The sequence below is a fragment of the Marmota marmota genome, unplaced genomic scaffold (genome assembly GCF_001458135.2).
Source record: "Marmota marmota marmota unplaced genomic scaffold, marMar, whole genome shotgun sequence".
In the NCBI taxonomy this organism is placed as follows: domain Eukaryota; kingdom Metazoa; phylum Chordata; class Mammalia; order Rodentia; family Sciuridae; genus Marmota; species Marmota marmota.
The window spans coordinates 11,477,520-11,494,608 of NW_025999941.1; the positions used below are offsets into that span (position 1 = coordinate 11,477,520).

The following is a 17,089-nucleotide window of genomic DNA, read 5'->3' on the forward strand; positions in this document are numbered from 1 at the left end:
GCTCAATGGTAGAGTGCTTGTCTAGCTTGTGCAGGGCTCTGTGTTCAATCCCACACCACCAAAAAAAAAAAAAAACAACAAAAAAAACCCTTCTTATGTCTTAGTATAAAACATACAAAATATGAAACATATATGTCATTTTAGCCACTTTTAAGTGTATATTTTAGTGTCATTAAGTACATTTACATTGTTATGCAGTCTCTGCTAAGTCCCTTTCCTTGGTTGGACAAAGAAAAGTTTTATTTTGGCTTATAGTTCTGATCCAAGGTCAAGAACAAGTTTTTGGGGGACAGGTCAGGTTCACACCATAATAATGGCTGTTTCAGGAATTATTCTTCTCAAGAGCCTTGCTGTCTAAAGTGAGAGTAATTGCTGAGTACAGTGGCACATGCTTGTAGTCCCAGTAAATGTTTGCTCTGTATTTGGGGTGGCTAAGGCAGGAGGATCCCAAGTTCTAGGCCACCCTGGGCAGCTTTGTGAGACCCTGTGTCAAAATTGAAAAGGCTGGAGATGTAGGTTCATGGTAAAGCTCATCAGCACTGGGGGGGGAAAAAAAGGAATAATAGTTTTTACTTCATAGGATAATTTTGAAGACATAGAAACCAATGCACGTGATATATTTAGCACAGAGCTGGGTGGCTTAGTACCAAAAAAAAAAAAAAAGTCAGCAGGATTTATGTTAGTAGAATGTAGAATAAATCATACTTCTTAAAATTAAGAGGACAGTGGTCTGGCATGTTGAAAACATAGGAACTTCCTTTCTATCTCTGTAGGTAACCTTTGACCAGAATTAGATGTTACTGTGTCAAGAGGTCTTTTTAAAATCAAATGGGTTGAATTCTCATTAAAAAGTTGAAAGCCTCAGGAGGCTGAGTCAGGAGGATTGCTAGTTCAAGGCCAGTCTCAGAAACTTAGTCAGACCCTATCTCAAAATAGAAAGGGTTAAGGATGTAGCTCTTGGTGGAGAGCCCCTGAGTTCAGTCCCTAGTACCCCTCCACCAAAACAATGAAATATAGCTTGTGCCTTTGTAACTACTAGCCTTTTTGATTTAGTATAGGTGTGATCAGCACTGAAAAAGATGCCAGCACTGGCTACCACATACGAAAGAATAGTTTACAAAAATCCCTCTGAGTACCACTACATGAAAGTCTGCCTGTAAGTTCAGTTTCCTAAGTTACATTTTAAATTACCTTTTTAAAATGAATCTGAATAGCACATAATTTAATGTCCCTTTTTTTCTTTTTAATGTGTTTTTTCAGGGAATTTCAAGATCATGGAGTTGGTCTGAATGCTGCACAGTTCAAACAGCTGCTTATTTCTGCCCTAAAGGACCTGTTTGGGGAGGTATGAAGTTATTTGGTAGATTAAGATCTTTGTAAGAAATTTAGAAAAGGGGTAGGGGATGGGGATATAGCTCAGAGGTAGAGTGCTTGCCAGGTATGTGCAAGGCCCTGGATTTGACCCCTAGCACAGAAAAGGGAAAAAAAGAAAAGAATTCTGACAGCATTTGAAAACTGTAGATGATGAATTGCAGTAGGTTTGTCCTAAAATGCCTTGTGTTTTTTTTAAAATATTTTTTTAGTTGTAGATGGACACAGTACCTTTATATCATTTATCTTACTTTATGTGGTGCTAAGTTTGGAACCCAGTGCCTCATGTTTGCGAGGCAGGTGCTCCACCACTGAGCCACAACCCCAGGCCTATGCCTTGTATTTGACAAGAAACTTGTTAGACAAATATTTGTTCATTGTTACTTAGACTGTGATCTAGGCTGGCAACCTGCAAAGTGTTATTTTGCTCATCTTGAAGAGATGGGGCTTCACACTAGAAACCAGCACACCACTTCATTTAGTGAAAAGGTCTCCTTATAAAACATTGTGAGGGCTAGGGGTGCAGCTCAGGGGTAGAACATTTGCAGCTTGGGAGGCTAAAGCAGGAGAATTGCAAGTTCAAAGTAGCCTCAGCAACTTAATGAGGTCTTAAGGAACTCTGGGAGACCCTGTCTCTAATTAAAATATAAAAAAGAGCTTGGGATAGGGCTCAGTAATTAAGGGCCTCTGGGTTCAATCCCTGGTACCAAAAAAAAAAAAAACAAAAATGTGCTCAGTGATATTGTTGCTTTACATTCTGGCGCAGCTCCTTGTCTTATCACAGACCAATACTTTGCATCTCTTTGTCCTGACATTGACTTGAGAACAAAGGAGAGCTTTGGAAGTTAAGAGGGAAAGCAAAGAAGGAGTCTCAGGATATTATTTCCTGATTCATATATTCTGTCAAGTCAAATCTGCCATGTGGGGCTGGGGTTGTGGCTCAGTGGTTGAGTGCTCGCCTAGCACGTGTGAGGCCCTTGGTTCGATCCTCAGCACCACATAAGAGTAAATAAATAAAGAGATGTGTCCAACTGAAAAAAATATATATATATATATATTAAAAAGTCTGCCATGTACCTTATCGAGATTAAAAACCTTTACTTGGGCTAAGCACAGTGGTGCATGCTTATACTCCAGCAGCTCAGGAGACTGAGGCAGGAGGATCAAGAATTCAGAGTCAGCCTCAGCAAAAGTGAGGCCCTAAGCAACTCAGTGAGACCCTGTCTCTACATAAAATACAGAGTAGGGCTGGGGATATGTCTCAGTGGTCAAGCGCTCCTGAGTTCAATCCCTAGAACCCCCCGAAAAAACAACCTTTAATTGGCAAAGGACTGTTAAGAGATTAAAAAGGTCAGTTACACACTGGGGGATAATATTGGTAAACTAATCTGACAAAAGACTCATATCTAAATATATAAAAAGAACCCTCTTTTTTTGTTTTATTTTTGCAGTACTGAGGACTGCACCCAGGCCCCTGTACTTGCTGTGCATATGTTCTACCATTGAGCTACTTCTCTAGCTCTTTTCATTTTATTTTGAGACAGGGTATTGCTAGGTTGCCAAAGCAGGCCTCGAATTTGCAGTTCTCCTGCCTTGGCTTCCCAAGTAGCTGGGATAATGGGTGTGCTCCACCATGACTGTCTAAAATATATAAAGAATTCTCAAAACCAAACAGTCCATCTAAAAAATGGACCAAAACATACACAGACATTTCACTAAAGAGGATGTATAATTGGCAAAGAAATACATGAAAATACATGAAAAGAAGTTCAATAGCATTGGATATTAGGGAAATTACATGATTCAGTCAGATACTACTACATACAGCACAGAGTGAATGAAACAAAAAAATAGTGATAACATCAAACACTGGCAAGGATGTGGAGAAGTTGGGTCACCATACGTTGCTTGTGGGAGTGTAAAATGGTGCAGGGACTCTGCAGCATAAACTGAACATGTACCTGCCATGTGACCCAGCAGCAGCACTCTTGGGCATTTGTCCCAGAGAAGAGAAGTCTTCTATTTACATACAAACCTATACACAGACACAGGGCTGGCTGGGGTTGTGGCTCAGTGGTAGAGCGCTTGCCTAGCATGCGTGAAGCACTAGGTTTGATCCTCAGCACCTCATAAAAATAAAATAAAGACGTTGTATCCACTTATAACTAAAAAATAAATGTTTTTTTAAAAAACAACCTATACACAAATGTTCGTTATAGTTTCATTTGCAATAACCCCAAACTGAAAACACCCCAGGTGTACTGCAGTGGGTAAATAGTTAAGCTGTAGTACATTCATACCATGGAATTTACTCAACAATGAAAAGGAATGAAGTGTTGATATTCACAATGACCAGATGAATGAAAAAACCAGTCCCCAAGATTACTTACTGTGTGAGTCTGTGTCTGTAATACTTTTGAAATAACAATTATAATTAAATAATATAGAGGAAGATTAGAGGTTGCCAGGGGTCAGGGGTGAGGAGGAGTGATATAAAGGGGTAGAGTCAGGGAGTCTTGTTCTTTATCTTGGTTGTGGCAGTAGTTATGTGAAGCTACTTAATGTGGTAAAATTACATAGAACTACACATAAATACAGATACATGTCCAAATATGAGTACATGTATAATTGGCAAAATCTGAGTAAACTCCAAATTATACTGATATAGATTACCTAATTACCTATTATACTAATGCAAGATATTGGCATTGAGGGAGCTGTAGGGTACATGGAACCTCCTATATAGCTTGCTTTGCAATCTCCTCCAAGTGTATAGTTTATCTAAATAAAAAGTAAAAAAAAAAAAAAGATCTGTATACTTTCTATGTGTCAGGTATAAAACCCTGGTTTCTGGGAACATAGCTCTAAATAGACATGGCCTCTGTCTCATGGACTAATGTTCTTTTACATGGGAATATTTGTCAATTAGTGACAAGATGAGAATTGTGAGAGAGGAAGTTGGAAATCCCATATGGAAAGAGCAGAGCAAGCAGATCGAGCCTGAGCTTGGGAATCGAGGAAGGAACAATTCAAACAAGGGGTGAGGAGGATCAGCCACATGAAGGGGTGTGGGAGCAGTCCAGGCCAGGGAAGCATTAATCAGGCACCCGAGAGTACCAGCATCAGCAAAGGAGGAGAAACTCAAAAACAAGGCATTGACAGGAACTCATTAGACCTCACTAATGAGTTCAAGGGTAATGTTGATAAGAGTTTGCTAATACATTATTCCATATGTAGGTTGGTGCTGCCTTACCTGTGGATGTCCTGACCTATGAAGAGAAGACCTTGTCAGCCATCCTGAGAATATGTAGCAGGTACGATAAACAGGAACATTGTAGAATAACGGGGAAGAGAGACTGATGGAGAGACAACAAAAATGCTTGCTTCTAGAACAAGAAGAGTTTTGTGATTATGAACTCTGGGCAACTTTTGGAAATGTAAGCTGAGATGAATCTGAACATCTATCAGGGGCTTATGCACTAGAAAGAGTAAAACTCGTGGTTTGATTACAGCTAGAATTCCCTATTGATGGTCATGGTTGGACAGCCAGTAATATATATTTTAGAAATATTCTTGGGTTCATTTTATTCTCTGCCTATGATATACTGTGCTTTTACTCCCAGGTTTTGTTATTGTTTTTTTGTTTTCATTTAAATTAAGGTTTTCTGATAAAAACCACCCACTTTTCTGGACTTAAAAGTACTAATAAACAGAAGTACTATTCAAGGACAAATCTTCATTTGTTTTCTTGATTTTTTTGCAGTGGTCTAGTCAAATTGTGGAGTTCTTTGACCCTGTTAGGATCCTACAAAGGCAAAAGATGTGCTTTCAGAGTGATTCAGGTAAAGGTTGTTCCTTCACATATTCCAAGTGAGACTGAATGTGAACCAACTGCTTTTTTACTCTGTGCTTGAATGAAGGTCATACAGTTACTAGCAGCTAGCAAGGAGGGCAAAATGTGGGACTTCATTGCTTCTGAAAATGTGAGACAGAGTATTTAGATTTTAGATTGGATGGGAGATGTTTGGGAATCAAAGTTGGAACACTTGTGATAAAGGCTTTTAAAATAATGTTTACACCTAGTGTGTTTTATATTGATACACGCATCCAGAGCTTTTGACTACTTGTTTAACTAAGGCCGTTCTTTAAAATGCTAGTGCAGCCAGACAGTGACTCAGGAAGCTGAGGTAAAAGGATCACAAGTTCAAGGCCAGCCTAGTCAATTTAGTGAGTCCCTGACTCAAAAAATAGTTGGGTGTGATGTCGCATGCCTGTAATCCCAGCAGCTGGGGAGGCTGAGGTGAGAGGATTGTGAGTTCAAAGCCAGCCTCAGCAACTTAGCAAGGCCCTAAGCAACTCAGTAAGACCCTGTGTCTAAATAAAATACAAAATAGGCTGGGGATGTGGCTTAGTGATTGAGTGCCCCTGATTACCAAAAAATAAAAATTAAAAATAAAAAAGGCTGGGGTATAGTTCAGTGGTAGAGCACTTGCCTAGCATGTGTGAGGCCCTGGGTTCCCTCCCAGTGCTGCAGGTGATAATTAAAATGCTAGTACCCCAGCTTTGTTCATTCTATAAAACTGGGTGTGTTTCTGTGTTGCACTGTGGCAGTGCACTTTCTTCCTGGTATCACATTAACCTTTTTCATTCTCTTGTAGGTCTCTCCATTTCTCCTCGCGTTATCTGGTAACAGTAGGGAACTAGTATTGGATTGAATAGTCTTCAATTCCAGAAACTTTTCCTCTGCTCTCAAAAGTACTTTTTGGTGGCTGCATAGTTTGAAAACAGAAGCAGGCTAGAAGCTCCCATGGATGAAATATGAGGATGCTGAAGATGTTCCCAGTAGTATCCAGCTATTGCCTTCCGTGGGGTGGACTTCAAAGGAGATTCTGCCTGAGTCAACCAGCGTGGAGCAGACAGCTCCTGCAGCATGTGCACGTGAGGGTTGGGGACCGGGCTGAACTCAGCAGGGCCTTCACACAGAGGGACGTGGCTGCCTTCTCAGAATTAACGGGAGACGTCAATCCTTTGCATTTAAATGAAGATTTCGCTAAACACACCAAGTTTGGAAGGACAATTGTACATGGAGTTTTGATCAATGGGCTCATCTCAGCTCTCTTGGGTACGAAAATGCCAGGACCAGGCTGTGTATTTCTCTCCCAGGAAATTAACTTTCCCGCTCCTTTATATATTGGAGAAGTGGTTTTAGCTTCTGCAGAAGTGAAAAAGCTGAAGCAGTTTGTTGCTTTTATTGCCGTGTCATGTTGTGTAATAGAAAGTAAAAAGACTGTTATGGAAGGCTGGGTTAAGGTTATGGTTCCAGAAGCTCCCAAATCCTAATTATAGGTGTTAAGTTATAAGTTCAAACACCAATGTGATTGTTATTTAAGAGCATCTGGGGAAATGGGCCACTTGCTATTCATCACCAAGGAAAGGCCAAGAGACTCAGAAGCTGAGAGACTCAGAAGCTACCTTAGAGAAGGGGAGCGGTTAGAGGGGTAAGCGGGTGTCCACTTTCCAATTTGAACTTCACCCAGAGCTGAGTAGATGCATGACTACATCATCAGTTAAGAATTTTTTTGTAGTTGTTTTTTGGAGTTTTTAACCATTGAGCCACATCCCCGTCCCTTTTGGTTTTTTATTTTTTGAGACAGGATCTTGCTAAATTGCATAGGGCCTCACTAAGTTGCTGAGACTGGCTTTGAACTTGAGATCCTCCTGCCTCAGTCTCCTGAGTTGCTAGGATTACAGGTTTGTGCCACTGCACCCAGCTGTTGAAGTTTTTTAAATTGAAAAAGAAAGTATCAGGAGGCTTACTTATCTGAAGGGTGTACTTTCAGAATTTAAACCTAGTTAGATTTGTGTTTGATAAACACCTACCTATATCTGAGTAGAATAGGTTTCTCACTGGATTTTTATAACTGTCAAGCATTTGCTTGCTGAAGGCAGCAGTGGAACTTGGCTCATCTTTGAACACTTACCCTTTACCAGTAAATATTCTTAGATACCTTCCTCTCTGTTTCTGGGTCAGTTTATTGTAATTTGTTATTTACACCAAGATGGCATCTTGCTCATCTTTCTGTGGAACTTGCCTTTCAGGTCACTGTTACCAGAGAAGGGCTTGTGGGCAGACTTGGATTCAATTATGTAAACTGTGTCTCATCTAGAAAATAGCGATAACATGTACTGGGCAGGATTATTGTTGGGAACAGCAGATACACAGTTAAGCATAAGGCTCAGCTGTGAACAGTAGCTGCTATTGTCCATTTCCTCTGTGAGTGAGGTTAGGAGTTTTCTTACATTTAAAGCAGGGTAGCCTACAATTAAGCAGGCATCAGACCATCTTTCAGGCTGTCAGTCAATCTGTATTAGTATTTTAATCTTGGAATTGAATCTTCAATGCAGAGTTTCTATTTTAACAATCCAGACAGATTATTTTCTCCCTCCCTTGGAAATGTGGGTTCACATTGTGTAGATACACAAATACATGCTTTATTGTAAAAATAGAAGAAATAAAAGGTATAAGAAGGCCAAGTTCTTCAAAGAGTTTTGGGGTATTGAAGGGGAAATGCGGACTAAATAAATGATCATCCCCAACACAGCCCACACTTTTTTTTCCCCCAATACTGTGGATTGACTCCAGGGTTGCTTTACCACTGAGCCAGTCCTTTTTATTTTTTATTTTGAGACAGAGTGTGGCTAAATTGCTAAGACTTGCTTTGAACTTGTGATCCTCCTATCTGTGCCTCCCAAATCACTGGGATTATAGCCCCTGGTCATACAAGTGTTCCACCTGTGCTCTTGTAGTTTTAGATGGTAACTCTGACACAGTTAGATGCTTTGATTAAGAGGATAAGATCAGGAGTAACTGGTTGATTCCACCAGATTTCCAGGAAAGGTTTTTCTTGGGCTGGTGGATAAGTAACCAGATTTTAATTTTTTATTTTACTTCTTTATTATTTTTTTAAACAAAGGGTTGCAGTTGAACAGATAAGTAGAAAAAGTATTTTTCTAATCACTAGAGGGCAGTGTTATACATAAAGTGAGTGTTTCCTGTGGTTTGTGAAATTGGGAAGAAAATACCAAGGTTCACTTCAAAGGAAGCTGATTCACAGAATAGGCAGCGTGTGCAGACCGAGATCCACCTAAAGAAAACTCATTTACAGGTGAATTACTAGACTTACTGAAAGTTTCTGATAACATCAAAACAACAGAGAACTTGAGACCAAGTTGAACTCATTCCCTGGGACTTAACAGCAGTCTTATTAAGTGTGGGCCCATAAATGGACTGTGAGATGTTCATTAATATTAGTAGCTGCCATTTTTGAAATTTGTAATGAGCTGATTTTCTACATTTACTCTAATCCTTGAAACAACTTTTTGAAGTTAGGCTAATGTCCTTTATGGGCAAGGGAACAGACTGAGGCTGTGTGACTCGTGCCATGTTGTATAGCTAATGTGCAGTAGAGCTGGGATTCAGGCTTGAGGCTGCCTGGCTCCAAAAACTTTCTTTCATATGTCACCCTGTAGGTCTTACAGTATTACTGTTCTTAGAGCACTATCAGTTTTTTTTTTTTTTCCTGGTATTATGTGTGCCATTAAAGTAATGGAAATCATTCTATGGAATTCTTACATTTTAGAATGTTCTAGAACTTATTCCTGACTACAGTTATTGTTTCCCTTTATACTAGGTGGCTTACACAAATCCACCTTAAATCCAACTTTTCCTAAGTTGTTACTCAATGATTGTCTTCAGAGTAAGAATTGCTAAAAGGGTTAGCTTAAAAATAAAAAGTTACATGCAAGCCAAGTATGGGCCGACAGGGCGGGGCAGATGTCAGATATGGCTGATAACTGTTTTGAATTGTTAACTTTTTCCCCTGCAATATGAGGGATTAAATCTGTGGGCTCTTTAGCACTGAAATGCATTCCCAGCCCTTTTTATTTAAAAAAAAAAAAAAAAAATTAAGACAGGACCTATTAAGTTGCCCAGGCTGACCTCAGACACGTGATCCTTCCTCCTTAGCCTCCCTGGTAACTGAGATTACAGGTGTATACCACGGTTCTTAGCTACACTGTGTAATTTTCAAAAATAGCTTCTCAACAAGAACATTTCCACATTTTTAATGTTCCCTAGGAATACTGGTCTTTGATCTCTGTAAATCAGTTACAGTTGGAACAGAAAAGTAGGCAAGAAGGTATTGATACTTCTCTGTAAGTGGTGTCATCATTTTCTCTCAGAGCCAAGATTCTGAAACCACTCATGCTTTGTTAAACCTAGTTATGAAGAAAATTGGCTGTTTTTCTCATTTGGAGCCCCACGCAAACTGCTGAAAAATGACTATCTTAGAAAGAAAGCTTGGATGACACTCAAGTTAGGAAATGCGCCCCCAGATAATTGAGAGGTGGCTTTGACTATACCAAGTCATATGTGGAAGGAGAACAGAAATAATGAAGTAGGCCAAATGGTACTAGCACTTCCCACACAGGGGCATTATAAGACTGCAATTTATGTGATGCTTGATTACTACAGAAATACCCATCTTAAGCAATTTCAGCCTAATGTACTGGAAAATTGCTTAACAGATTTTTATATTCTATTAGAAACATTTTTATATTGGTGAATGCCACTCATTTTTTTTTTTTTTTTTCCAGCAGCAAATCTTATAGCAAGTCCGGGAGAGCTTCTCCACGGCCACCAATTGTCTTGTGGACCTGGCTTCTGTATGCATCTAGAAAAAAGAAATTGCTAAATGCATACCAGTACCTCTGAGGTAACCACAGGCTTTTATTTTCTCCTGAACTATTAGGCATTTTTTTTCATGTTCTTAGAGCACGTTTCAGAGACCAATTTGCTCTCAAAAGAAAATTGCCATTAAATGACATCTATTAAGCTTTTTTTGGGGAGGGGGGTTAACTACTGGGGATTAAACTCAGCGGCACTGAGCCACATCCCTAGCCCTATTTTGTATTAAGACAGGGTTGCTTAACTCAGGATCCTCCTGCTCATGATCCTCCTGCCTCTGCCTCCGCCTTCCGAGCCACTGGGATAAGTTTTCATTAAAACATATCCTACCAAGGGTTGACTCATTCTGAGTGACTGGCACTGTGACTCCCTAGGTTGGCATAATGTATTAAATTGCTCTTATCTGAGCCAAATTGTGCCACCCAGGAGTACTGTCTCCAGGGTTCCAGATGTTTTACTACCTTTGTTCTTTGTCTTCATTTGAGTTGCAAACACAGAAGAGAGATGGATTCACAATATCTTCAGAGAGATTTGGAGTTGAAGCAAAGTCACCATCCAGAAGAAACCATTTAAAGCTCAGAATTGTAAGAAACGCAAAAAGTTATATGTACGTAAACAGAGCAAGATTAACAGTAGACTCCAGAGACAGTTTATTTCTAAGGTGGCTCTTAACTATAAAGTGGCTTGAATGACCTTCTTATAACCCTGGGCAAGAGTCCTCTTTGGTATGATGGAAAATATCAACATGTAAGGGACATAAGGAGTCGAATTTTAAGTGTGAGTTGAATTTTGTTGTTTAATATCCAGATCATGAATATTTAAAGAAATAAAATCATTTTAGTTGGGAGGCCATCCTGCTTAGGAAACAGTTTTACAGGTTTCTGTCACTTGATTTTGTAAAGCAGTTGCCCCGCCTGGAAGCATCTTCACTAAAATTCATATTCAGTCAATCAGGCCAAATGTCAGGTTGCAAGGTAAACGACTTATAGTCATCTAAACATTTGGAAATAATTTTTTTTTCTTTCTTTTAAAAATTTCTCTTGTTGATCCTAAGTAGTTGTGTATGTGGCAAAAGTCAAGGTTCCCTTATTCCTCATTAGATTTACCCAGTCTGAGACTTGAAGCAAAGCACATCTAATTTAAATCAGCTCTGGCCTGGGGAGGGTTCCCCCACATTCATCAGGAGCCACTTCAAAAGCCAAATACAGCCCAACACAGTGATGGACACATGCTTGTACTCCCCAGCTATTTAAGAGGCTGAGGCAGGAGGATAGCTTGAGTGAGCCCAGGAGTTCAGGGCCAGCCTGCCCAACATAATGAGACCCTGTCTCAAAAATAAATAAATAAAAATAGAAAAAGGAAAACCAAATGGATGTTGAGGTTTTCCTGTGTTTGGGGCCTGGTCCCCATTGGATCTTAGAATCTAGGTAAGTCCAAGATTATTAGGGGGGTCGTTGATAGGCATTGATCAGGGTAGATAAAAAGAAATTAGTAATATGGATGGTTATTCTAAAGGGCTGTCTTTTAGAAAGAATTCACAGAGGAAGTTTCAGGCAGGATTTGTCCTTGGCTTTATTCCATCAAACACCAGATTTCTGACTCTGCTTTCAGTTTCCTTTCCCTAGAAGGAAGACTTAGGGGAGGTTGTTATATTAGGATCTTCAATTCTAATTCCTTTCCAGTTCTGTTCCTTTCCAGAGAGAAAAGCTCTTCAGTCCAACAGCTTCCTTCCCCATTTGGTTCTGCTGATTTCCTTGCTAATGTAAGAGCTGCCCCCTGCTGGGCCTTCTCTCAGCAGGAGCCTCTCTTTCAGGCTATTACCTTCATTAATGCATTCAGTCCACTCAGTAATCCTTTGGGGCGGAGCCTGTCCTCATCTGCACTCCACAGGTGTGGAGAACTGAAGCAAAGTCATCAGGCTGCCAGTAAACTGTGGAGCAGTGTGACCCAAGGAGTAGCTTCAGAATTGGAATCTGTAATTTCCTCCTCAGGTTTAAGAAATCAGCTTTTTGCCTGGCTCTTGTTTTGTTTTGGGTTTTGTTTGTGCAAAACTGGGGATTGAACCCAGTGGTGCTCTTCACTTTGAGATAGCATTTCCCTAAATCGTCAGGCTGACCTCAAATATGTGATTCCAGCCTCCTGAATAGCTGGGATTACGAACGTGCACTATGCCTGGCTTTTATCTAGTTATCCAATCTAACATTATGACTTTTTTTCCTCTCATGGCAAAACTCTTCCCACCTCTCTACCTCCTGTACTCCCATACCAGTCTCCTCCTCCCTCTTGCTTCCCTCTTTGAAACAGCACTGCCCAGGTAAGAAGTGCGTATTAGCGGCCCCTGAAATCTCATAATGGTTCCCCCAAAACTTAGGGATATCTGTTCTCTTGAGAATGTTCTTAACTCACTCTCAGGAAAAGGTATAATAGCTTAGAATTCCAGCATATGAAAGTCTCCTTTTTCTCTTTCCTTCTTCTGGGCATCTCCTGCTGAGCCTATTAGGCATCCTACTGTCTGCTCCTCCAGTTCACAGGGCCCTGCTACTTTTGAGAGCTACTATAAACCCCTGGACTGGCTCATCACTGCACATCCAATTTTGTTTTTTTAGTTCCTTATGTGGCTAAGCAGCTTGATAGCAGGTGACATCTGTCTCATTCTTTAACTCCCCTGTACCTAACAGTGTCTGGCATGTAATGCATTTTCAACAAGGAGCTTGCTAAAAGAAGAAGTGATATGATCTTTCTCCTTAAAGACCCGGTTTTATGTTAGGTACAATGGCACACACCTGTAATCCCAGTGACTCTGGAGGCTGAGGCAAAAGGATCTTGAGTTCAAAGCCAGCCACAGCATCTTAGCAAGGCCCTAAGCAACTCAGTGACACCCTGTCTCTAAATAAATATAAAAAGGGCTGGAGATGTGGCTCAGTGGTTAAGTTCCCCTGGGTTTAATCCTTGGTACAAAAAAAAAAAAAAAGACCCTGCTCACACTTCATCTCTTCCATGAACTGCCCCCCAATCTACTCTAGTTGTCATTACTCTGTGCTCCTTTATTCTCCCATGGTAACTGGCACCTCAGTTCCAGTACTCAATATAGATTGCCCTGAAGTCATTGTTTGTGTAATAAACTTTCCATCCTCCTAAAAAAGTATTAGAGGAAAAGAATTTTGTTCATTTTGTCATCCATTTGCACTGAGCATCCGGAGTCCTGAAATAACACTTTGAATAAAAGCACTATTGCCATCATTTGACAAGAATATCTGCCCAGAGTATCACATTTCAATCATTTAATCTTAAATTGGAAAACATCTAATTTGAAAATTGCAAAATGAGTTTCTTTGGGTATTTGAAATTATTTGTGTGTGATCAAGTTGGGTTTTTTTAACTACAGCATTGGATTGGGTGTTTGTACAGTGTGTAGTGCAAATGGAGCTGAACTCCAGCTGACTGGATTCAGAGAAGTCTTACTCTCAGAAATTTGTTTTACAGAACCAGTGGATTGTGAGAGCACTGGACCCTAATCATAAAAATAAAATATTTTCATCGGAGACATTTTGAAAATATGGAGAAGTGTAAAGAGCTCATGATTCTGCTATCTAGAGGAAACATTTTTGTGTGTTTCCTTTCAGTGTTTTTCCTGTAAATATATTGGGGTCACACAGGTGCATATATTGCTTTATTTACTTAATATATGAAGAGTACTTTCTCTGATTATTCTTCTTCAATAATCTGATTTATAGGGTAGGGTGCTGGGGATTGAACCCAGGGCCTTGTGCATATACTCTGTCACTGAGCTGCACCACCCCCGCCAATAATCTGATTTTTAAAATTGCAAAAAGTTTAAGAGTATACCATCATTTGTCTCATCCTTTATTGGATATCAGATATTTGTCCTTAATTTTTTTTAAAAAAATAATATGACCTTCCTACACACAGAATACTGAGTCACAGAGGGAGAACATTTTAAAGTCCTTGATATGTATTATTAAATCTCAACATCTGCCACTGGGCCCATTAGATGGTAGATACTCAGAAAGTAATGGTTGAATGAATGAATACCTTCCAGGTTGGCCACTTTATATCCCCACCAGCAGTATGTAAGCAGAGACTTGTTTTGGTCAATCCCATCATGGTAGCAAGATTTTGATTTCAGTGATTCTGGCAATAATCCATTTGCCTTGAAATAAAGAAATGGAAATAAAAAGTTGAGTCCTCCCTAAATGATATGTGGTTTTGCTTTAATAAAGTGCTTTTTTAAAAAATAATTTTTAGGGGCTGGGATGTGGCTCAAGCGGTAGCGCGCTCGTCTGGCATGCGTGCGGCCCGGGTTCGATCCTCAGCACCACATACAAACAAAGATGTTGTGTCCGCCAAATACTAAAAAATAAATATTAAAAAATTCCCTCTCTCTCTACCTCTATCTCTCTCACTCTCTCTTTAAAAAAAAAAAAAAAAAATTTCAATTTTTAGTTGTTAAAGAACCTTTATTTTATTTATAGGTGGTGCTGAGAATTGAACCCAGTGCCTCACACATGCTAGGCAAGTGCTCCACCACTGAGCCACAACCCCAGCCCAATAAACTGCTTTTAAAACACATTGAGACACGATTGGGATGCGGAAATAGTTCTCATTTGAGGCTAAATCATGAAGCCTGATGATTTCTTTTCTCACATATTCCTCTACTGGGTCTTGGTACCCAAAGCCATCAATTATGGCCATTTGGTTACTTAAGGTTGCCCCACAATTTTTTTTTTTTAATTGCAAAAAGTTTAAGAGTATACCATCATTTGTCTCATCCTTTATTGGATATCAGTTATGGCCATTTGGTTACTTAAGGTTGCCCCACAAATTTTTTTTTTTTTTAAGTTTGAGATCTGGTGAGGATACAATATGTATAATCAAGGTTCTCCTGTCTGAAGATCCAGGTTCAATGGTCTCTGTAAAACCTGAATCAGACAGTTCGTTTTATAAAGTTTCTGGATCTCCAGGGTTCACTTGAAGGCTCTAGGTCCTGTGGTTCTTGTGTATGGTAGTTTGGGAGAGGCCCAGNGCGGGGACCGCGGTGCCCGGGCCGAGGGGTGGGAGGAGCCCGGCGGCGTCCGGGGAAGGACTCGGAGCAGGCGAGGTGGTGGGACCCCGGTCCCGGGACGCCTCCCGGGGCAATAGTGAAGGGACCGTTCGGCCCCTCTCAGCCCGCCGCCAGCCTTCTCGTCGGGGCCACTGGGTTCCCTCCTTCCAGCCGGGGGTCTGGGTGGTGGGGATGAGGGTATGCCGGGCCCAATGGAAGTGTGACTTCAGGGGACTGAAGCCTACTTAGGGGACTGCAGAGAGAAAATGGCTGGGGTCCTCAGCCCCAGGTCCAGGTCAGCTGCTTGGCCTTGGCCAGGGAAATGGTGAGGGAAGCAGTCAGGGGTCCTGCGGAGGCAGGTGTAGGAACGTGCTCCTTCCCTCCTCGGACCTGCTGGGCAGTGGACAATGGTAGAATTCATTTGCATTTAAGATGTTCTGGAGTTGCATGAAAGAGTAAGATCCTCGTCGTAGTAAACCCAGGCACTGTTCATTTCTGTTACATATACTGTCTTTTATGGGGCTTTAAAGCCATGGTTGTTTTCATTTGCCTGTGCCTTTTTTTTTTTTTTTAAAGTCATACTATGCATTATGATTTACAAGCAATAAACCCAGGTACCAGCAAAAAAACCTCGGGAGTTGTTGCCTGCCAGCGGGACCTTGGGAAATAATGAATGGGGAGAGACAGATTCTATAAATTGTAATGTTTTGTCAGGCCACCAAATCAGATTCCAGCTCAGAGGCTTGTTGTTTACTATTGCAGTGTGTTTGGAGGTTCATCATCTGGAGGCTAAAGCCCCACAATAGCCTTCTGTTTCTCTTTTTGTTCAAAGCTCTTCTGGTGTTCAAAGAGACCTTTCATTTCTCTCGTATTAAAGTGGGACTTTTTTGAACCTCAGTTTCCTCTTCCGACAGCCATGCTTTGTAGGCCTTGGATTGTTCAAAGAGTTCATTTCCAGTTTGGAAAAATGATTATCTTTCTAAAAAGTGCATTTTATTGGGGCTGGGGTTGTGGCTCAGCAGTAGAGCACTCACCTAGCATGTGCAAGGCCCTGGTTCGAACCCCAGCACCACATAAAAATAAATAAACAAAATAAAGGTATTGTTTCCAACTACAACAACTAAAATATATATATATATATATATATATATATATATATAAAATTTTTTTAAAAAGTGCATTTTATTTCATTGTGCTTATCTTTAATTCTATTCTCCAGCCATGTGGACAGGCACCATAGACAACTGGATTTGTGAAACTTGTAACTTGGTGTAAGGGAGTATTGAGGGTTGAAATTTAGGGCAGGGTCACAGTAATAATTCTGCTCTTCAATTACATTTCTGACTTGACTATTGGCAAATGAATCTTATAGCCTCTCAATAGAGTTGAGTCTTTGAAGTCTATTTTATACTAAAAATAAAGAGATGCTTGTAAATGCTCATTAACCACTTCCTTCAGGAAGCATTTCTTTTTCTTTTTTCTTTTTTTGGTACCCAGGATTGAACCCAGGGGCACTCAACCACTGAGCCACATCCCCAGCCTGTTTTTATATTTTATTTAGAGAAGGGTCTCACTGAGTTGCTTAGTACCTCGTTGTTGCTGAGGCTGGCTTTGAACTCTATCCTACTGCCTCAGCCTCCTGAGTCATTGGATTATAGGCGGGTGCCACTGCCCCACCTATGAAAGCATTTCTTGATGGCACTGCCCTATGTGCTCACCATCACATCATCATTTTATTCAGTGATTACTGCTTTTCTTTTCCACCAGGCTGTAAGAGGGACAATTCTTTTTCACTTTGGACTCCCAGCCCCTGGTATGTAGATAGGATTTCACATGTGAGTTTTTTCTTTTTAATGAATAAATAAATGAGTTGCAACCTTACTTGCCTATTCCTATTTGTGTAAATTGTT

General features: G+C 40.4%; 2 protein-coding genes across 3 annotated transcripts; both read left to right on the forward strand.

The window, feature by feature from the left end:
• The first annotated feature begins 1,052 nt into the window (after positions 1–1,052).
• Rpp14 (ribonuclease P/MRP subunit p14) lies at positions 1,053–14,376 on the forward strand. 2 transcript variants are annotated; one of them, XR_007346881.1, is made up of 6 exons: positions 1,053–1,156; positions 1,261–1,345; positions 4,609–4,685; positions 5,135–5,213; positions 6,030–6,493; positions 10,027–14,376. XR_007346881.1 is itself a non-coding variant. In XM_015494483.2 (5 exons), the coding sequence occupies exons 1-5, from the start codon at positions 1,080–1,082 to the stop codon at positions 6,084–6,086; spliced, it is 375 nt and encodes a 124-aa protein (XP_015349969.1). In that variant the 5' UTR covers positions 1,053–1,079; the 3' UTR covers positions 6,087–6,622. The 2 variants fall into 2 exon arrangements, 1 of the variants encoding a protein (XP_015349969.1); XM_015494483.2 differs by lacking the exon at positions 10,027–14,376 and having other exon boundaries at positions 6,030–6,622.
• Positions 6,190–7,905, forward strand: Htd2 (hydroxyacyl-thioester dehydratase type 2). Its single transcript, XM_048801179.1, has one exon. It carries the CDS (start codon positions 6,190–6,192, stop codon positions 6,709–6,711), a length of 522 nt encoding a protein of 173 aa, XP_048657136.1. The 3' UTR covers positions 6,712–7,905.
• Positions 14,377–17,089: the final 2,713 nt, after the last annotated feature.